At 42.4% G+C, this 19,965-nt stretch overlaps 1 protein-coding gene across 3 annotated transcripts in view; it reads right to left on the bottom strand.

Annotated features, from left to right (window-relative positions):
• Positions 1-19,098, bottom strand: part of PCLO (piccolo presynaptic cytomatrix protein) — a 541,568-nt gene extending 522,470 nt beyond the window's left edge. For all 3 annotated transcript variants that reach the window (XM_045030493.1, XM_045030503.1, XM_045030514.1), the window contains exons 1-2: positions 18,860-19,098; positions 11,133-12,387 (exon numbers count right to left, since the gene is read on the bottom strand). In XM_045030493.1, the coding sequence (XP_044886428.1) occupies positions 11,133-12,387; positions 18,860-19,098 (1,494 nt within the window). The remainder of the gene's footprint in view (positions 1-11,132; positions 12,388-18,859) is intronic.
• Positions 19,099-19,965: the final 867 nt, after the last annotated feature.

Here is a 19,965-nt window from a genome sequence, read left to right as displayed (position 1 = left end):
TCTTCCCTTCAGCCCTGTTAAAATTTAACAGATTTCTGTTGCACATATCCCTAGTAACACTTTTGTTCAGATTTCAGCACTGTAATATGGAAACCACTATCCTTATGTCCTAGCTCTCTGATGTGAAATTATGTAATTTCAAAATAACAAGCAAACACTAAAATATATTTCACAAGAAGACTAGCCATATGTTCAGAGAAATAACAACAGCTTTTTAATGACTGTGCTAGTTAAAAATGGGAGCTCCAAAGTAAGTTTATTCTCTATTTTCTAGCAATACCATCTATGAAGAGTGACCATGGACGAAAAACCTGTACCAACTTATTCAACTGCTCTTCTTTCTCTGTCCATTCAGAGTCAGAACTGCTGACTCCTGTGATAAAATACATATTTATTGCTTTCATGTTTAACTTTCCTTAGCCCTACAGAGACAAGACTGCTCAGGACGAGCTGGATTCTACTCCTTCTTGTGCATTATCTATAGAACTGTTACACCTGTGCAAACCCATTGAAGGCAATGGACTAGCATGGGTGTCACAGAATGCTTTAGCTGACCTGCAGGGTTTTTATTACTGTGGATGACCCTGCATGATTTTAAGCTTCCAGTATGGCTGTAAGAGAAAAAACCCACATCTTCTTTAAATTTCAAATTGAGCACATTTGAAACAACATTCACTGAGACACAATAAAAATGGAGCTATTCTAACAGCTATTTCTCAGAACAAAGCTACATTTTAAGATAATGAAACTAATTATCATTTACACTAAGTCTCCTGGCAGTATAAAGGAGCCTTAAAGTGCGTATAAAACATAAGGACCCTGTATATTCCCAGTGCAGTGTAAAGATTTATGAACCCTTTACACTTCAGGGGATTGTAAAGGAGCCTCAGGCCTGGGCTACACTGGTGGGGGGGTTCGAACTAAGATATGCAACTTCAGCTATGCTATTCGCGTAGCTGAAGTCAAAGTATCTTAGTTCGATTTACCTGGCCGTCCTCACGGCAGCGAGTTAAAGGTAATAATTGGAGATATACCAATCTCTGAGAACTGGAAGGGACCTTGAAAGGTCATTGAGTCCAGCCCCCTGCTTTCACTAGCAGGACCAATTTTTGCCTCAGATCCCTAAGTGGCCTCCTCAAGGATAGAACTCACAACCCTGGGTTTAGCAGGCCAATGCTCAAACCACTGAGCTATCCCTCCCCCAAGTAAGCAGAGTTGACTGACGCGGCTCCCTCGTCGACTCTGCTTACTCCTCCGGCTGAGGTGGAATATGGGCATCGATTAGCGGATCGATTTATCGCATCCAGATGAGATGGGATAAATCGATCCCCGATACATCGAACACTACCCGCCGATCCAGCGGGTAGTATAGACGTACCCTCAGTGTAAATGAGAATCAGGTCCAATGTATTTAAAAGGCCCAACTCTGCACCAAAGTGTGACCTAGAAGTCAATTCCCAGCACAGGAACAAACACGGGTTTATGGCTCCCAAAGCCTCCAACAGCAGTCAGAGACAGGAATCTGAATTTGTTTTATAGAACAAATTTCTACTTACATAATATTAGGCCCTTAAAAATGCAAGTCAGCAATAATTCTATGCAGTATCATGTAGGCTGATAAAACATCATAACAGGTAAGAATCTAAGTCTCAGAATCCTGGAGTGGGCAAAGCAGGAGTAGGTTCAGCTCCAGCCCAAATACAACAGGGATGATATGGCCATTCTAAACTCAGGTATGTAACGTATCAATTAAATCAGCCTGTGCATCAGATGACTGGAGGGTAGCTAAATGTAATGCCAATTTTTCTAAAAAAAATGTTCTAGAGGCCATCCTGGCAATTACAGGCCAGTAAGCTTAACTTCAGTACAGGCAAGTTGGCTTACATCATGGTAAAAAACAGAATTATCAGAAACCCAGTTAAACACGATACATTGGGGGTAGAGTCAGCACAGCTTTTGTAAAGGGAAATCATGCCTTTACAAATCTATTAGAATTCTTTGAAGGGTTCATTCAACAAGCACGTGGACGAGGGTGATCCAGTGGATATTGTGTACTTGGACTTTCAGAAAGCCCTCGACAAGATCCCTCACCATAGGCTCTTAATCAAACTAAGTCATGAGAAAAGAGGGAACATCCTCTAATGGATCGGTAACTGGTTAAAAGATAGGAAACAAAAGGTAGGAATAAATGGTCAGTTTTCACAATGGAGAGAGGTAAATAGCATGGTCTCCCAAGGCTATGTACGGTGACAACATATTCATTAATTATCTGGAAACAAAGTGGTGAATAGTGAGGTGGCAAAATTGGCAGATGACACAAAATTACTCAAGACAGTTAAGTTCAGAGCTGACCACAAAGTTACAAAGGAATCTCACTAAACTGGATGATTGGGCAAACAAAAAAGGCAGATGAAATGTAATGTTGACAAATGCAAAATAATGACAACTCTACGTACGAAACGCCAGGCTCCAAATTAGCTGTTACCACCAACAGTATAGAACACAAATGGTTAACAAATAAAAGTTCATCTGTTCTGCATAAAAAGCATCCAACCAAGTGAATATCATTGGGATTTGACAGATTATCCCTTCTGTTCAAAGAAGGAATCAGCCACACTTCCTGCCCAGTGATTACCCAGAAAACAGCATCCCAAATCACATGACCTGATGCAGTAGTAAATTACAGTTGCTGGGCAACAGTAATACCAGTGCAGATGGCTCACTGCAGTTGACATCTTTAGCTATGCAGATTAATTTATAATTTACTTGTGTTAAAAACTGGACGGAAGAGTTTCCTGGGCTAGTGGTAATTTGCTTAAAAGCCTTTTAGAGTATTTTCTATTTAAAATGATCAGCCTATATGTTGGAAGGCCAGACATTTCTTGCCATACACTGAGGATCGTTCAGCTTCTCTTAGCTTTTTTTTTTTTTTTTTTGCATTAAAGAAACTAGAAGCTACAGGACAACAATGCTTTTAATACGACTCTGCCCTGAATTAAAGAGTACTAATGTAGATATGCAATCTTCTTCTGATAAAGAATAATGGAAAGTGTATTGGGTTCTTAAATAGGAATACTTCAGAATGGAATAATACCATTGTGTATGTACTCAGCACTTTTCATTTGAGGAGCTCATCAATTCTTCCAACAAATTCCACTTTGTGTAAAAATATACACTACATTCTACTTGAAGTAAATCTTTCTTATAAAAAGTAGAATTAAAGGAGCTACATTAGAGATTAATTTGATCCAAAGTCCCAAATTATTTCAGTGCACAACAATATTTAAACTGCAATTTAGTAACAGTGAAACTCCAATCATTCTATGGAGGGAAAAAAGCATTTTATTATTGGAGGATTTTACTGCAGATATTTCATTTTAACACCAGGAGATAAGAAACTTTTTAGATAACTGACTGAATATTTTTGGGTCAGATCCTGATCTCTACTACCCTGGTGTAACTTCAGAGTAACTCCACCCATTTTAATGGAGTAGCTCTGGCTTTACACCAGTGAATCTAAGAGTTGAATCTGATATGATATATTTAGATACTAATAAATACATAATCTTGATCTGATTTCTTTTTAAAAACTTTCATTTTGTCTTCATACTTACAATAGTTTATGGAAGGATTCAAACACTTACTACTTTTCTATTTTGCATTACCTTCTTCGTGTTGCCATCAGTAATAAATACTCTTCAGGACTCAGAGTATTTTACAGAAGGCGTGCTGTGTCACAGCTATTTCTACTGCTATAATAAAGCCTAGACTTGGAGTCTAGGATTGTAGACTTATTTTTGTTTACAGTAAGTTTCTAGCATCAGAGAGTCCTGTGGCACCTTTAAGACTAACAGGACTCTGTTGCTTTTTACAGATCCAGACCAACACGGCTACCCCTCTGATACTTGACAGTAAGTTTCTAGTCCATGTCACTTTCTGGTTCTCATGCACTAGCACAATGCTGCAGTTTTTGAATTGTAAGCATTGCAGAGAATGTTTAGATCTAATAAAAGGCTGTCTTTATTAGCATTTATCAATAAAGAAAATATTGAAAACACATCAATACTGTATTAGGTTTATACAAAATGGTGTGCCTTTAATGCAACACTATGTTTGTGAATTCAAATTCACAAAAGTCATAATGAGGGTTCCCTCAGGAATGGAATGTACTTATCAGGGTGGGGCTTGATAAATTAATGAATGGGACTATATAATGAGGTTCTCTAAGATAGCAGGGGACTGGATTAGATGACCCAAGAGGTTCCTTCCAGTCCTATGTTCCTCTGAATAACAAGATACACCCTTGTATAAGAACAGTATTTTGAACTATGTATGTACTTTTAAATGAGTTTCTTAATATACATGTGCAAAGCCGTTGAGTTATAATTGCAGTGGATACCATCAATGAGTTTCCTCAATTTCTCTGTTTAAATTCTTAATAATATGTATTTAACATGCACTTTACCAAACCATCCCCTCAAAGACATATCAGATATATAAATAATGACAAATATTGGTATATAACTATTATTTATCATGAAGAACATTGCAATTCAGTAACAAAATGGAAGTAGAAGGGAAGAGCATCCATATTACACCACTGAAAACATGTGTAATGGGTTACTGAAGGTCAGAAGAGATGGACTGAGATAGATTAAAGGTGGAATGAATTGTTTGAAAGTAGTGGGATCTGTACAGGCATGTGGTATCAAAGAGAAGCCCATGGAGGAGATCTGAAATATATAACTAGGGTCTCCAACATTAAGAGCTCTAGAACTTGAGTCAATCTGCCCCTTTATAGGCATCCAGTTTAATAAGCATACAGGTGCATTATCTCAGCACAATCCCTGGCTGAGTATGTGCTATGCATCTTCTTTAGTAGCTGGTTCACAGAGGATGACAGTCTGCTACAACTACCGGCCAAAGGAAACAAAGTATAGAAGTTCATGCGTTTTGCCCCTGGTTCTAGCAAAGCAAGTGTTTAAACATATTAGTAGTGCTTAAACGATCTGGAAGTGCTGCTTCAGTCCTCACTGAGGACCTGTGTTGTTGGTTTTTACAATAGGGAATGTAAGAATGAAAATAAAATGAAGGGGAAAAAATTCCAAATGATCACACAATAAAACACATAGTTAGGAGGCTGGTTATTTGAGATACATTCTCATTCTCTTTGATGTGCGATTCGAAAGTGTATATATGAGAAGTACATAGAGGACTAAACACCAACTGTGTTTAAATTTTTTTTACCTTATGTAATTGTTTCTAGGCACTCATATAATACAGTGATGAACTGAATATAAATACCTAGACAGATTAGAGAGACATACGTTGCCAGACACACGCTATTTATGGTGTGTTTTCAGTCTCGAATGTGCTGCATAAAACAGAAGACAGACAATACCTTGTCCAAAGACATTTGCAATGTAAGTTAGTTCAGTCACATGGTGCAAATGATGACCTGATCTCCTAGCAGTACAGTATCACTTTTGAGTCTTGGTTACAAAGTTCTCTATATTGAATTGAGGTGGACAGGCTTCATATAGGATGTGAATTTTAAGTAGCAATTTAAATGAAGAGAGGGTGAACTTTTGTACTTTCTTCCATGCTGTCCTGATTCATGCAATGCTCTTCTGGAGCTACTCTGCATGGCCATTACCCTGTCCTTATTCCACCCTCCTCTTCAGGAGCCACTTCTGTTGTGATGCCCAGAAGAAATTTGCCAACTAGTAATATAGAAATTTACAGACTGCCATACTGGATCAGACTAGTGGTTCAATCTCCCATCACTGACAGTGCCCAGAACCTGATACTCCAGAGGAAGGTGCAAGAACCCCTGCAGAAGGCAGTTATAGTAGTTTACAAAGGAATAGTCGTGCAACTAAACAATGAATATCCTCTGTTACATGCTGTAGCTCTTCCCCCTACCTTTTGTTCATCTGTCTCTTTTTCATTTAGAATTGTCATTTTGGGGGACAGGGACTGTGCCTGAATAAGAGAGAGTTCCAAATGAAAGAGGTATGAATGGAAGACACAGACATGAAGGGATATACAAAATGCACAGTAGGGCAATGTAGTAGGAACGTTGACTTGTAAGAGTGAGTAGGAGGAAATGAGAGTTTATGCAAGGAAAACTAGAGTCCTGAAGAGGAGCATGAGAAGCTTAACTGTTACGCAGCAGAGGAGAAGTCAAAAAAAGGATTTAATTAGGTAAATGGTGTGATCTGAGTGGTGAGAGGGAAGATTATTTTAGCAGCATTCTGGATGGACTGGAGAGGAACAAGGATAAACCAGGAAAAGAAAGTTTTCACAGTAGTCACAGCAACAGACAACCAAGGAACAAAGTATTGTTTTCAAGCAGTATGGTGAAAAGAATGTCTGAGATGTGGTATAGGAAGAAGCAGCAAGATTTGGCAACAGCTTGGGTACTAGATGAAAAGGGGGAAAAGATGATGATTTTGAGCTATAAAATGGAGGGGAGAAGGGCTCAGAGAGAAAAGATCAGCACTTCAGGTTTTGTTATATTCCATTTCAGATGGACACAGAACATCCAGAATGAGATTTCAGTAAGATTGGAGATGAGAGGCTGAACAGAAGAGGAGAGGTAGATATGGGAGTCATCAGCATAGAGCTAGTAGCTGACTAGATTACAAGCACTTCTTCATTTATTGAAATGATTGCACTGTGAAATAAATGCCTTACCCATGTTTATTTCAAAGTATGATATGAAATTCAAATTTCCTTTTACATATGTATGCAATCAGATGGTCTTAAAGGCAGCTTTATTTATTGTCTCAATGTATTGAATTTCATACTCAGGCATAGTACCTACTTTAAAAGTTAGTGGAAAATCAAAGATTTTTCAAATACTTACAGCTCTCTCTAAACCAGTTTGGTTCAAATACAATGAAGGCTCTTGACTATCTTCATGGAAATCTGATATTTTAAACATAAGCCAACTTTTGAGCTATCAGAATCCCACTAAGGAGCACACAAGAAAGAAAGAAAGAAAGAAAGAAAGAAAGAAAGAAAGAAAGAAAGAAAGAAAGAAAGAAAAGCCAATGCTCCAATAACTGAATACAAAATGGGCCACTGAAATTTTATCAATTGGGAGTGCCGAACAAGCAGGAGAAACTTCACCTAAAGTGGTTTTTCTCTTTCCCCTCTGTACAAGAAAGCTGCAAAGGCTTGAAAACAAAGGTTTATAAGAATTTCATCTTTGAATACAGCTAACATCAATACTACAGAGATAAGGTGGGTGAGGTAATATCTTTTATTGGACCAACACCTATTACTGAGAGAGACGAACTTTTGACCTTACACAGAGCTCTTCTTCAGGTCTGAGAAACTTACTCAGAGTGTCACAGCCAAATACAAGATGGAACAGTTTGTTTAGCATAAGTAGTTAACACGGACGTCAATGGACCATTCAAGGTGAAGTGAACGATTAAAAAGTGAAGTTGGTCCAATAAAGATATTAACTCACCCACCTTATCTTTCTAATATCCTGGGACCAACAAGGCTACAACAACACTGCATATAACATCACGACTGTCATACTATAATACAGGGGTCGGCAACTTTTCAGATGTGGTGTGCCGAGTCTTCATTTATTCACTCGGATTTAAGGTTTTGTGTGCCAGTAATACATTTTAATGTTTTTAGAAGGTCTCTTTCTATAAGTCTATAATATATAACTAAACAATTGTTGTATGTAAAGTAAATAAGGTTTTTAAAATGTTTAAGAAGCTTCATTTAAAATTATATTAAAATGCAGAACCCCCTGGACCAGGGCCGGCTCTAGGTTTTTTGCCATCCCAAGCAAAAAAAAATTTGGCTGCCCTCCGTCCCAGCCCTGGGCTCCCCCCTGCAACTCCCTGCTGCCCCAGCCCTGGGCTCTCCCCCCCACCCACACCCCCTGCCACCCCAGCGCTGGGATTCCCCCTTTCCTCCCCACCAGTGCCCTCCCCCCACCCCCCTGCCGCCCCAGCCCTGGGCTCCCCCTTCCTCCCCACTAGTGCCCCCCACACACACCTCCTTCTGCCCCAGCCCGGGGCTCTCCCCTCCACCCCCACCTGCACCCTCCTGCCCACTGGTAACTCGCTCCCAGGGCGTGTCATTCAGCAGGAATTTTGGATGTGCACACAACACAGACAGGATTGGTTCCCATATGGTTACAGAGCTGCAGTAAAGTGGAACAATTTTCAGCTTGTGTGATTGGAGGATATCTGGATGCATATTATAAGACTGTCCTCCATAAATAAGGAAAAGTTGAGGTGCCTTTATTATTCTTTTGTTCCACTCTTTCTTTCTATGGGAAATTTGCCAATGCAATATCACTGTCTTCCTTTCAAACAAACAAAAAAAAGGCAATGGCTGTTGAAAATAGCAATTCCAGTCCTAATAACCACTGAGAAGCATTTCTTGCTCAATTTTATCCTACTTTTTCTACAGCAAGTTACAGTGGATCAGTATATTTGATTTGGGAAAAATGAAGTAACACCTGCCCAAATTGAACTTGAGCACTCCTGAATTTTGAGGTGATCAAATCTGGAAGGCAGGTGCTGGGTGTGTGTGTGGGGGGGAGGGCTGTGGGCTCCATGGGGGAGCACGGCAGCATGTATGCAGCAGCATGTCTGGCTAGACAAGCTGGAGCCAGACAAGCTGGTCTGAGTGGCACGGTAAGGGGGTTGGGGGGTTGGAGAAGGGGTAGGGGGTTCCGGGGGGCAGTCAAGGGACAGGGAGGGGGGGTTAGATGGGTCAGAGGTTCAGGGGGGCAGTCAGGGGACAGGCAGCAGTTGGATAGGCATGAGAGTCCCAGGGGTTTGTCAGGGGACAGGTAGGAGGTAGGGTCCTAGGGGGGAAGTTGGGGGGAGTCTCAGGAGGGGGCAGTTGGGGACAAGGAGAAGGGAGGCTTAGATAGGGGGTGGGGCAGTTAGGGGCAGGGGTCCCGGGAGGGGGCAATCAGAGGACAAGGACCAGCGGTGCTTAGATAGGGGGGTGGGGTCCTGGGGGGCAGTTAGGGGCAGGGGTCCCGGGAGGGGGTGATCAGGGAGCGGGGGGGGTGGATGGGTTGGGGTTTCTGTGGGGGGCAGTCAGAGGGAGTGGATGGTGGCAGGGTGGGGCTACCCTCCCTCCCCATGGAGTGTCCTGTTTTTTTAATGTTAAAATATGGTATCCCCTACCATTCACAGCACTCACAGCCCGCTGCCGCATGAGGTCCCCCTCCTTCCTTTCCAGTTGGTAGTGGCCAAGGGAATGCTGGGAAATGTAGTTCGTTCCCTGCTCCAGGGCTGGCTCCATAGACAGGGAGCTAACCAAGGAACTACAGCTCCCAGAGACCCCTGTTGGTTCTCAGCTTCTCTGCCGCCCCTGCAAATGGGCTGCCCCAAGCAGATACTTGCTTTGCTGGTGCCTAGAGCCGCCCCTGCCCTGGACCGGTGGCCAGGACCCTGGTGTGTGAGTACCATAGAAAATCAGCTCGCGCGCCGCCTTCGGCACATGTGCCATAGGTTGCCTACCCCTGCTATAATATTTCCCATGGATGCTTAATGTTTTTTTATTTCTAAACACACTTTCTGAGATCATTTCTCTTGAGATCAATTATTCCAAACCTGGACAATCATCCAATTATTCTCCTGTAATTTGATGCAGCACAAGGTCCCACCCAGCTAGCCAAACTCAAGGAGGTGGGAGTGTGGCAGTAGAGGTTCAGGGTACCAGTGTTTCTCCTTTGACCCCCATTCAAGAACACTCCTGCCTAAAAAGTCCCATATAACATTCTTCAGCAGCAGTATTCTCTGGTCACTCCCCTTGAACGTGTCCTGCAACTGGCCCTAGAACCCACAGGCTGTAAAACACAATTCACACCTCTACTAATCTTAGAATCTGCAAGCATCAACTCCAACGCAACCTTTGATATCCCAGGAATGGACTCAAATGGGCTCTGAACTCAAGCTTGTATCCTCTGCATAGAGGTGCAGAGAATTACCATTGCATAACTACAACAAACCTTTATTTCATTTCGTTATTAAAAAGACTGCAAATCAATAAATAATCAAGGTTGACAGATGCAAACAACGTGCCATATGTCACCAGGTACCATCCAAAAATGCCACTAATAAAAGATGTGCATGTGAATGAGATGTATCAATTATCAATGTTCTTTCTTGTTGTTTATTATAGTCTTTATACAAAGCTAAGCTTATCCAGATATTAATGTGAATTCCCATGGAAAGGATGCAAACAGCACAAATATAGTATAGGAGTAGTTAATCAAGCCACCATACACATCAAATTAAAACAAGTTCATTTAAAAAAAAATAATGTTCTAATATTATTTTTATGTACCCAGTACTACAATTTAAGGAGTGGAGATCAGGGTTGGGAGTGGAGGTAAGTCTGAGAGATCCTTCTGTGAACCAAAGAATGGTCCACCTTATTGAAAAAAAAAAATTGAAAACCATCAAATTACAAATCATCAACCAGATTCTTAACTGGTCTATACACCTGTGTAGCTCCAAAACTGTGCCAATCTAGATCACTTGAGGAGCTGACCCTATATCCATTTCAAGCACAAATTTCCACATTTGTGTGACTACCTGCTCCAGATATTAAAACAGAAAGAATTTTTTAAAATTCTACGGTAATTTATTTTTTCACCATCTGGACTGCTTGTTTACTTTTGCACCTCCCTCAGCAGATATACTAAATACAGGCTAGTCACTTATTGCTTAGTCATTTCCTGTATCAGTTTATGTTTCTGGTTCACAGACATCAGCACAAGACTATGGTATCTGGGCTGCAAACACAGCAGAGGAGTGTTTAAATCCAAACAAAGGAAAAAAAATGTTCATATTAGATTTTGTCTTATTATTTCTATTGCAGTCATGCTTAGGAGCCCCAGTCACAGACCAGGGCCCCACTGTGTTAGACACTGTATGCACACGGAACTGTCATTTCCCTCCAAATGAAACATGAATTGTTTGCCTAAACAACCTGACCTTCTCCTCTTAATTTGCTATAATGGGCCTACATGATGTATTACAAACCATAATAGCTTCTGGACTTAGTCATAGTGAATTTTAGCCCAATTTTGGGACCTAGAATGAAAATCAATGTTGGACACTACTCACCTCTGTTATATGCGGATTGGGATTAAAGCCACACAGGCTGCAGACCACGGTTTGACACTGTGTGCATGTATTGTAATTGGCCTGTTCTGGAGTGTGCAGCAGCAGTTCAGTGCTAGTGCAAAGAGGACAGAAAGTTTTCTTTGGGGCTGATTCACCAGGTGTGGCTGCAGTTACTCGTTGCTGTGAAGGTTTACCAGGCCCTGGTTGCTGGCCTGATAGTTTTGTAGGTCCTGGTTGTTGTGACGGTAGCTTTGCAGGCCCTGCTGGCTGAGGAGATGGTTTTGCAAGTCCTGGCTGCTGAGATGGTTGCTTAGCAGGTCCTGCTTGCTGAGGGGATGGCTTCCCGGGCCCAGGCTGCTGAGTTGGTTGTTTAGCAGGTCCTGCTTGCTGAGGGGATGGCTTCCCAGGTCCAGGCTGCTGAGATGGTTGTTTAGCAGGCCCTGCTTGTTGAGGCGATGGCTTTGCAGGACCTGCTTGCTGTCCTGGTTGCTGAGATGGTTGTTTTGTAGGACCTGGCTGCTGTGCTGATGGCTTTGCGGGAGCTGGTGCATGGGATGGTCCTCTAGCAGCATCTGGTAGCTGTGGTAATGTTTTGGTTGGGCCTGGTTGCTGTGGTGAAGGTTTTGCAGGACTCTGTTGTTGAGGTACCTGCTTTGTGGGTTCTGATTGCTGGGGCTGAGTTCTCTGTGACCCTCGTTGCTGAGATGGTTGTTTTGCTTGTTCTGATGGAGGCCCTGTTGGCTGACCAGGCCCTGGTTTTGGAGCTTGCTTAGATGCCCCTGGTTGCTGCTGTTGGGGAGGCAGTCTGGAAGGTCCTGCTTGCTGGGGTGCAGATTTGACAGGCTCTTTTTGCTGAACTGTTGGCTTTGGAGATTGTTGCTGAGTTGGATGCTTTGCATGTCCCTTTTGCTCCTCAGGCTTTCCCTGGTCCTTCTGAACTGCTTTTTGTTTCCTGTTGGCTTCTTCCTGGGCTGCATCTGAGTCCGATATCAAATCAAAAGGATTGAACTTGTTTACGACTGAAGTGACTGCACTTAATGGATTGGCCTCAGAGAGGAAGCTGGGCATCATACTTGGCTTCTGATCTTCTTTAAAATCAGTCCTGGATTTAGATTCTCTCAGACTAGTGGAAGAAGGGCTCCTTCCAGGTGACCGTTGCTCTGTCTTCAACACATCTACTGTTCTGCTTTTGCTTAAACTGGATGGAGACTTACTTGGCTGTCTTGCATAGTGGTTTATATCAAGCTCAGCATGTCTGTGGGGAGAGAAATACAGTAAAATAAAAATAGTGAAAGACTAACTATAAATTAGTTGCAATTATTGAACTCTTTGGAAGAAAATGTAAAGAAAAATAAGGTAGGAAAAGTCAAAGATTATGGCCCCTGAATCTTCAACTGCTTAACTTCAAGCATGTGAATAATCCTCGATGGGCCTATTCATATGAGTAAAATTACTCATGTGCTTTAGTGTTTGCAGGATCAGGGCTTATTACAAGGATTATCATATTTTTTTTGTTCCAGAAACATTTATCTGAATATTTAGTGGATGTCTGATTTAGTATTTAGAAACTAATCTAACAGAAGAACCATCTTTACCCAGAGAATTTTCTTTCAGGAATCTGAAGCACTACAAAATTAAGCTGTGATTTTCACTTCATCTAAACCCAGATGACTAACGGTTCACAGTATCTCTTGGGGTGTACAATTCAAACATGGAGACAAAAAGAACAGTAAAGGAGAGAGGTGTTCCATGATCAGCAGATCAAAGCATGGCTATGCAGGAAAAAATACTCACACTACAAAATGTTTATATAATTGTGCTCTGGCTATTTGTACCTACTTTTAATGGTGTATTTACAACTGAATATGCAGCAGTGATTCAGGCACCTAAAATCCCCATAGATCAAAATGTAGAGATGTCTTTTATTATAGTATTTACACTGACATTCATGAATAATAAAGAAAAAGTATCTCTTCATTCAGGTGAAGCACAAGCTAGCTAAGAGAATCACTTCTTTTTAGCTTTTGCATTAATAGTAATGAAACTATCCCTCTTTCCCCCACCTAAAAAAACCCAACAGAATTTATCTGACAACAAAAATATATTTGTCTTATTCTGCAGGGGGTTTTCCTTTGACAGGTCTCATTTTCCTTTGTTTTATAATATAGAAGGTTAAGCTAGGGAAAGAAGGGAGCCAAATCCAGAGAATACCTCTAGGTGTAGTATGGTGTTTTAATTGTTGCTCTGTTGGTTTGTACCTGGAGGGGATGATATCCTATTCAGTGCTATTGTATTTTAGCTAAAGGGTGTGACATGATGTTCTGCTTTGTGCAATCATTTAGTCTTTCCTGAAGGATATGGTATTCTCTCCTGCACCACCATTGTGATCAGTTTTCAGACATCTCAAGTTAAATATAGTCCCACATTTCCAAACATGTTATTTATTAATGTACATTCATGAAAATCAGGCAGTCATTCATTAGCCTATTAAAGAATCTGAGGTCCATGACTACAATAAAAACAAACTAGCAGTACGATAATTTTTAATTAAGGGTTACATCAGAACACTGCCATAGTTATAAATAGTAGTAACATGCTACACTGGATTTAAAACAGCTAATGTTACTATAAACACACTACTTTAATTCATGAATATTTTGAGCTTTCATTAAATCCCTGATAACAATGAACTACCCTAAGAAAATCTTTATAGTAGCCATTTTGGTTCACAAGATTCTAGCAATTCGCAATTTCACATCAATCCTGACTTGCTTTTTAAAAAGTTAATTGCAATTATCCAAAACAAGGGTGTAGGGAACAGGATACCCATGGATAGCTAATTGCTTTTATTGTCATCACATTAACTAGGGTTGCCAGTTTTGGTTAGATGTATTCCTGGAGATTTCATCACATGACATAATAATTAAAGATTAATCTTTAATTCCTGGAGACTCCAGGCCTATCTTGGAAGGTTAGCAACTCTAACATTAACTCTGACTAGCAAGCTGCTTTCAGTGCTACACTTTTCATTTTTTTCCCCCAGGATAGCCACATGGATAACTAGGAGCTTTATTACATTAATGCATGTCCCACTGAAGTCAATAAGAGTTGTTTCATTGACTTCAATGAGTACTTGAGTGGGCCCTTACTTACCAGGAAGAAAAGTATATCCAGCATGGCCCAACCATAAACTGAGTCTATACAATGTTTGCAAATGTACTATAAAGCTGCCAGTCAGGCCTATCTGGTTTTAGTTCCATGCCACTTTGTGGTACAAATCAGATTCATCCAAAGATGTAGTCCTTGATTAGCGAAAATGTATCAGCTTTTGTACTAGAAAAGGCTGAGTATGGTTCTGGTTTAAATGCTTGCAACTGTTCAAGAAGTTTGAAAGTTTAGGTTCAAAACAGCAAGACCCTAAGAGAAAAAATGGAGGCATGACCATTAACAATGTATGGACATAAATACTGCCTAATGGCTGATAATATTGAAAACCAATGCTTTGAGAAACAGAATTCAAAGGTCAGGTCAGGAAATACGAGGTTAATTACAATTCCTCATTTATGAAGTCAGAAGAAATTAAGATTTAAAAAAAAAATCAACTAATGATGATGTTTCCAGAGCTAACTAATTGTGAACTTTTTAGGTGGTGTACTCATGAGAGAAGCAGTCAGCCTCTGCCACTCTTATCTGTGGAACATGGATCTCTTAGAACAAGGAATACTGTAACAAAATTGGTCCAGATTTCCAATGCCCTACCCAACTTTCAGTGTACCAAAATCTTGTTACCTAGATTATTAGTGTTTTGCACAGTTAACTATTTTTAAAATAAGACAAAAAGCATGAATTGAACAATTAATACTTGATGCTGTCAGACTGCATGTTCACTGTGCAGACCAGATTTGTTTTGCCATTCTCCATAAATGAATGTTTCTATATGAAGGAAACAGACTGTACCTAAAATGTGGAAGAAAATGACTTCAGAGGACAAATTTATTGAAGACTTTTACCTCTGTAATAATAAACCTGGATTTAGGCTTTTTATTTTTGGGCAGATGATTGTGGGAGCACAGTTTTTCTTATCTTTTCTACACCCATGTGACAACTGAGTTTTAAGAACAATCCATTATTGTAGTCACATATTGCATTTATAGTTGTTGATACTTCTGTAAATCTCAGAACTTAATCTTCATTTTTGTCTGGCAGGGAATTTCCTGTTACCAAACATTTTTAAATGGGGAGAGGAAATCCATCATTTTTAAAGGGAGGCTGTTTTTGAGTTGTTAGGCCAAAAACAAACTTCCTTTCTTCACTCCCCAATGCCCTGATTCTTTTGTTTCTCTTCCTCATTTAGGCCCTGATTCAACAAAGCACTCAGTTTCAATTATGTAATTAATAAGGCCTGATCGAAAGCCCATGGAAATCAATTGGAGTTTTACTATTGATATCAGCAGGCTTTGGCTCAGGTCTTTAATAACCTGAAAACCTTCATGATAAAATTAGTTCAACCAAACTGTTTATACCATCAATTAAAATTAATTCTTTTAAAGCCAAAAATAAATTATTAACAATGAACACTAATTAAATGATCCTTCATATTTACAGAAAATACATGTATACAAAAACAGATATTTCCTGCTGGTCAGTGTTTACTTTCTTAGAGTCAGTATAATCATGGTACTGACAAAAGACTGTATTTATTCTGGAAGAATAAATGCAATACTTAGGAAGTGTGGGTCTCAGGCTGGGCTACTTTTATAGCATATACTCTCAAAATACAACAGCATTTTTTTGCCAGTGACAGGCAGTGGCTAAACTATTTAATCACATACATAAAAATTAAGTTTACCTAAAAATGAAGTGTCTGTGCTAGAAAGAGGTTTGATCATCTAATCCTTTCTGATGATATGGAACAGATCCTCTGCTTGTATAAACTGGAATAGTGCCACTAACATTCTATGGAGCTAAACTAATTTCCACTAGCTGAGGATATGGCTCTTTGTGATTCAGTCACAGTTTGCAGACTACTAACTAAAAGTTGTCTGATTTTCTTCAGAGGTGCTGAGCACCTGAATCTCCCATTAAAACTAACCAGTGCTACAGTTGTTCAACACCTCTGAAAAATCAGGTCAATTTTATTTAGGTGGCTCATTTGAAGTACCCAGGTTTGGAAAAACATGGTCTTAGTGCTTATAATAAAATGGTTAAAGTGTCATAATATGCATTACTTGCTCTTATACCAGCTGCTGCATTTCCAATTACTTGAAAGCACGAAGCCTCTGAAAATAGATATAACTACAGCACTTATTGTATACAGATGAAGGGGCAACTCTGTATCCTACTTCTTATATTGCTTGCTATTAAAAAGTCAGTAGTTTCCAAGATGTGTCACACAATGGTATATGGAATATCAGATTCCTGTTATATTTAGAACAGGAAATAATGGTGCTAACTCAGAATCTCAGATACGCTGTACAACAGTTGGTATATGCTGTCCTTTGTATGGCAGCCACTGTACACTGAAAACAAAATTCATTTTTATAAAACAAAAATCTAAAAGCCAGTGCAGGAAGGGCACCACCTGAATCATTTCAAAATGAAACTGGAATAAGCCGGCTATGAATGTATTGTTGGGAACAATCCTGCACTGGAAAATAGATGGACTAGATGACTTAAAAGCTCTTTCCCATATTTAATTTCTTTGCTCACAGTATTACTCTTCAAAGCAACAGACTCTGGAAAAGCAAAAAAGTTTGAAGCTAAGGAATCTCAGGATCACTAATCTAGTCACTTGCTTAAGTCAAAGTCATTGTGTGCCTGATCCAAAGACCATGGTAGTCAACTGAAGGACTCCCATTGAGATCCATGGACTTTGGATTAGGCCCTCAAAAATCAGGCTTCCCACCTTTGCCAGAGAATCCCAGCAGCAGCAAAGAGCAAGTAAAGCTACTGAGCAAGAATGGATACTTCATAATACGAATAGGCATGCAGGTATTGTGGTGATGAGCACCAGTGCAAAACTCTGAGATAGTGTAGATGAGAACATAAATCATCTTTTTACTCAGCATAGCAAAGCACACTGCATTATTATAATGTCAAATTTACCAGATACAGACAGGCTTTATTTTAATGAAAAGTGAAGTGAAGTTATACAGCTATAACAATCATCTAATTATTCCAGTTATCCCAGAACATAATTTTAGGGTAATAACTGTCTGCAGATATAAAGATGTGGCCAAATAAAATCATTTTTAGACACCCCTAACAATGTAATGGGGATGTTTATCTTCCTTTGTACTGGCAGGTTAACTTGAAAACAATAAACTTTTAAAACCTGTGTGTCATTGTGGTATCCCAAACTGCTACACAAAAGGAAATGTTGAGCTTGATTATGCACCCCTAGAGAAATCCCCTTTGGTTTCAGTGGGAGCCAGGGCAGGCCCCAAATTAGCTATAGAATTAAATTCCACACAAACTTTCAATATTTGTACATTCTTAACAAACATGCAAGAGATATAGGATGAAACCTCAGTTTCAAGCAAAATGGAGACAAATTCATCCCAGGTGTAATTCCACTGACCTCTGTGGAGTTCCTCTAAGGGTGGATTTGGTCCAATCCTCCTTTTTTGTGTTCTCTTAGCATTCACTTATACAAGCCTGACATTATTTAAACTGAATTGGCATTTATCTGGGATCAGGTCACTATGCCACAAGAACCTGTGGAACAGGCAGTCAAAGGACGTTCCTTTTTGTAGCCTGCTTCGAGACTAACACACCCAGCCCCTGGAAATTGTAGGCTCCAAACTAGCCATACCTGTATTGTGGTCCTGAGAAACGGGCAACTTCAGGACCCTGGACAAGGGAAAGGGAAACCTCTATCTTCGCCTGACCAGAATGTGAGTTAACAGTACAACTGTATTACCAGCACACAAAGATAAGTAATATTCCCTATGGGGGCAAGCAGTGGATTGAGGGTAGGAGGGAGAATAAGGAAGTAAATTGTCGTAGGTTTTAGATATACATGAATAGGTGAAGTCAACCCCACACAAGATACAGAATCGCTATTTGGCAATACAGCCCAAGCTCCCTATTTGTCTTCACCTTCCCCCCTCCCATGAGAAAAGACATAAGGGGGGACTATATAGGTGAAAACACAGAGCCTTTCGTCTTTGATTATCTATATAAATCAACGGTGACTGGCAGAGGCAGATTAAGGACTTTCAGATAAAATAATGCCCTAGAGTTTGGGAAGATTCAGAGAGACTCCATCGGTTCAGTAGCAGCCGCTACAGAACTGCGAGGTGTGGGCAAAGCTCTCCTGGCTCCTATTCTAGCTAGGGGCTGGGGGGAGCATCCCAAGCCCCTTTATACCCAAAAAACAAACAAAAACAAAAAAACCCACCCAATTGTTCTTATCTGCAACCCGCCCGCTCCCTTGCCACCGAAGCTAGCCAGCCCCGGGTCTGGTCCAGGAAAGGGGGTGGGGGAGGGAGGCAGCCCACTGGAAGGGAGGAGGATTATTCGTGATGATTAGAAATCCTCGCCGTGGGGGGAGCGGACGCTCCCCCCCAGGGTCCCTACTCACGCTACCTCCCCACCTCCACCCCGCCTGCACCATGCGCCGCCTGCTCCTGATGCAATGCACCCGGCTCGCAGGGCTACGGCAGCGGGAGCAGCCCCGCGCCCCGCCGGGAAGGGGGCCGGAAGAGAGCGGTTTCTCGCCGTGCCTTGGCATGGGAGGCGGCTCCGCGCCGGTCGTGCCGGGGAGGTTTCCTCTGGGCAGCCCCTGCGCCCTTGACATGACAGCGGCGATCTGTCTCCGCTCCTCCTCGCTGAGCCGGCTCAGATCCGCCTCCACGCCGGCTGCCAGCCCTTGCCCTCCGCCATCCCCGGCTGCGGCGGCCGCCACCGCCTCGGGCAGCCCGGCCAGCGCCTCTCCTCCCTCCAGGCTCGCTTCGTTGCCCATGGCGGGCGGGCGGGCGGGCTCCCGGGCAAGGCGGGCTGGGCGGCTCCGGCCCCTGCTCGGCTCGGCTCGGCTCTGCCCCGATGGGGAGCGGGGCGGCTAGTCCTCGGCGGCGGGCGCCGCTGCCCGCATGGCTCCGGGGCGCTGGCTCCGGCCGCTCTGGCTGCTGCTGCTGCTGCCGCTGCTGCTGCTGCTGCCGGGGCGACAGAGAGCGCGGGCACCCGGGCGCTGCCAGCCTCGCTCTGCCCCCGCCTGCCCGCCAGCCGAGCGCATGCGCCGTGCGGAGCGCAGGTGGCTTCCTCCCCTCCCCGCGCACCCATCAGCGCCCCCTCCTCACGCGGGCATTTAAAGGAGACGCGGAGTCCCCGTGCAGCCCCCCCCCACACACACACACGAGGCACCCACGCACCCCACCCCACCCCACCTCAACCCCACCCCACCCACGCACCGCACCCCACCTCAACCCCACCCACGCACCGCACCCCACCCCAACTCAACCCCAACCCCACCCACGCACCCCACCTCACCTCAACCCCACCCACGCACCGCACCCCACCCCAACTCAACCCCAACCCCACCCACGCACCCCACCTCAACCCCACCCACGCACCGCACCCCACCTCAACCCCACCCCACCCCCGCACCGCACCCCACCCCAACTCAACCCCAACCCCACCCACGCACCCCACCTCAACCCCACCTCACCTCAACCCCACCCACGCACCGCACCCCACCTCAACCCCACACCAGGCATAAGTGCCGCCCAAAAGCTGCAACTGGAGCCCGGATCCAGCCAGTTTGCCTCCCTCCCCTCCAAAAAAAAACCCCTGATTCATACACAGACAAGTGTAGATGAGATGCTCCAAATAC

The sequence above is a fragment of the Mauremys mutica genome, chromosome 1 (assembly GCF_020497125.1).
Source record: "Mauremys mutica isolate MM-2020 ecotype Southern chromosome 1, ASM2049712v1, whole genome shotgun sequence".
NCBI classification, from domain to species: Eukaryota; Metazoa; Chordata; order Testudines; family Geoemydidae; genus Mauremys; species Mauremys mutica.
The sequence above is the reverse complement of the archived record's forward strand: the minus strand, read 5'-3'. Positions and strand labels throughout refer to the sequence as shown.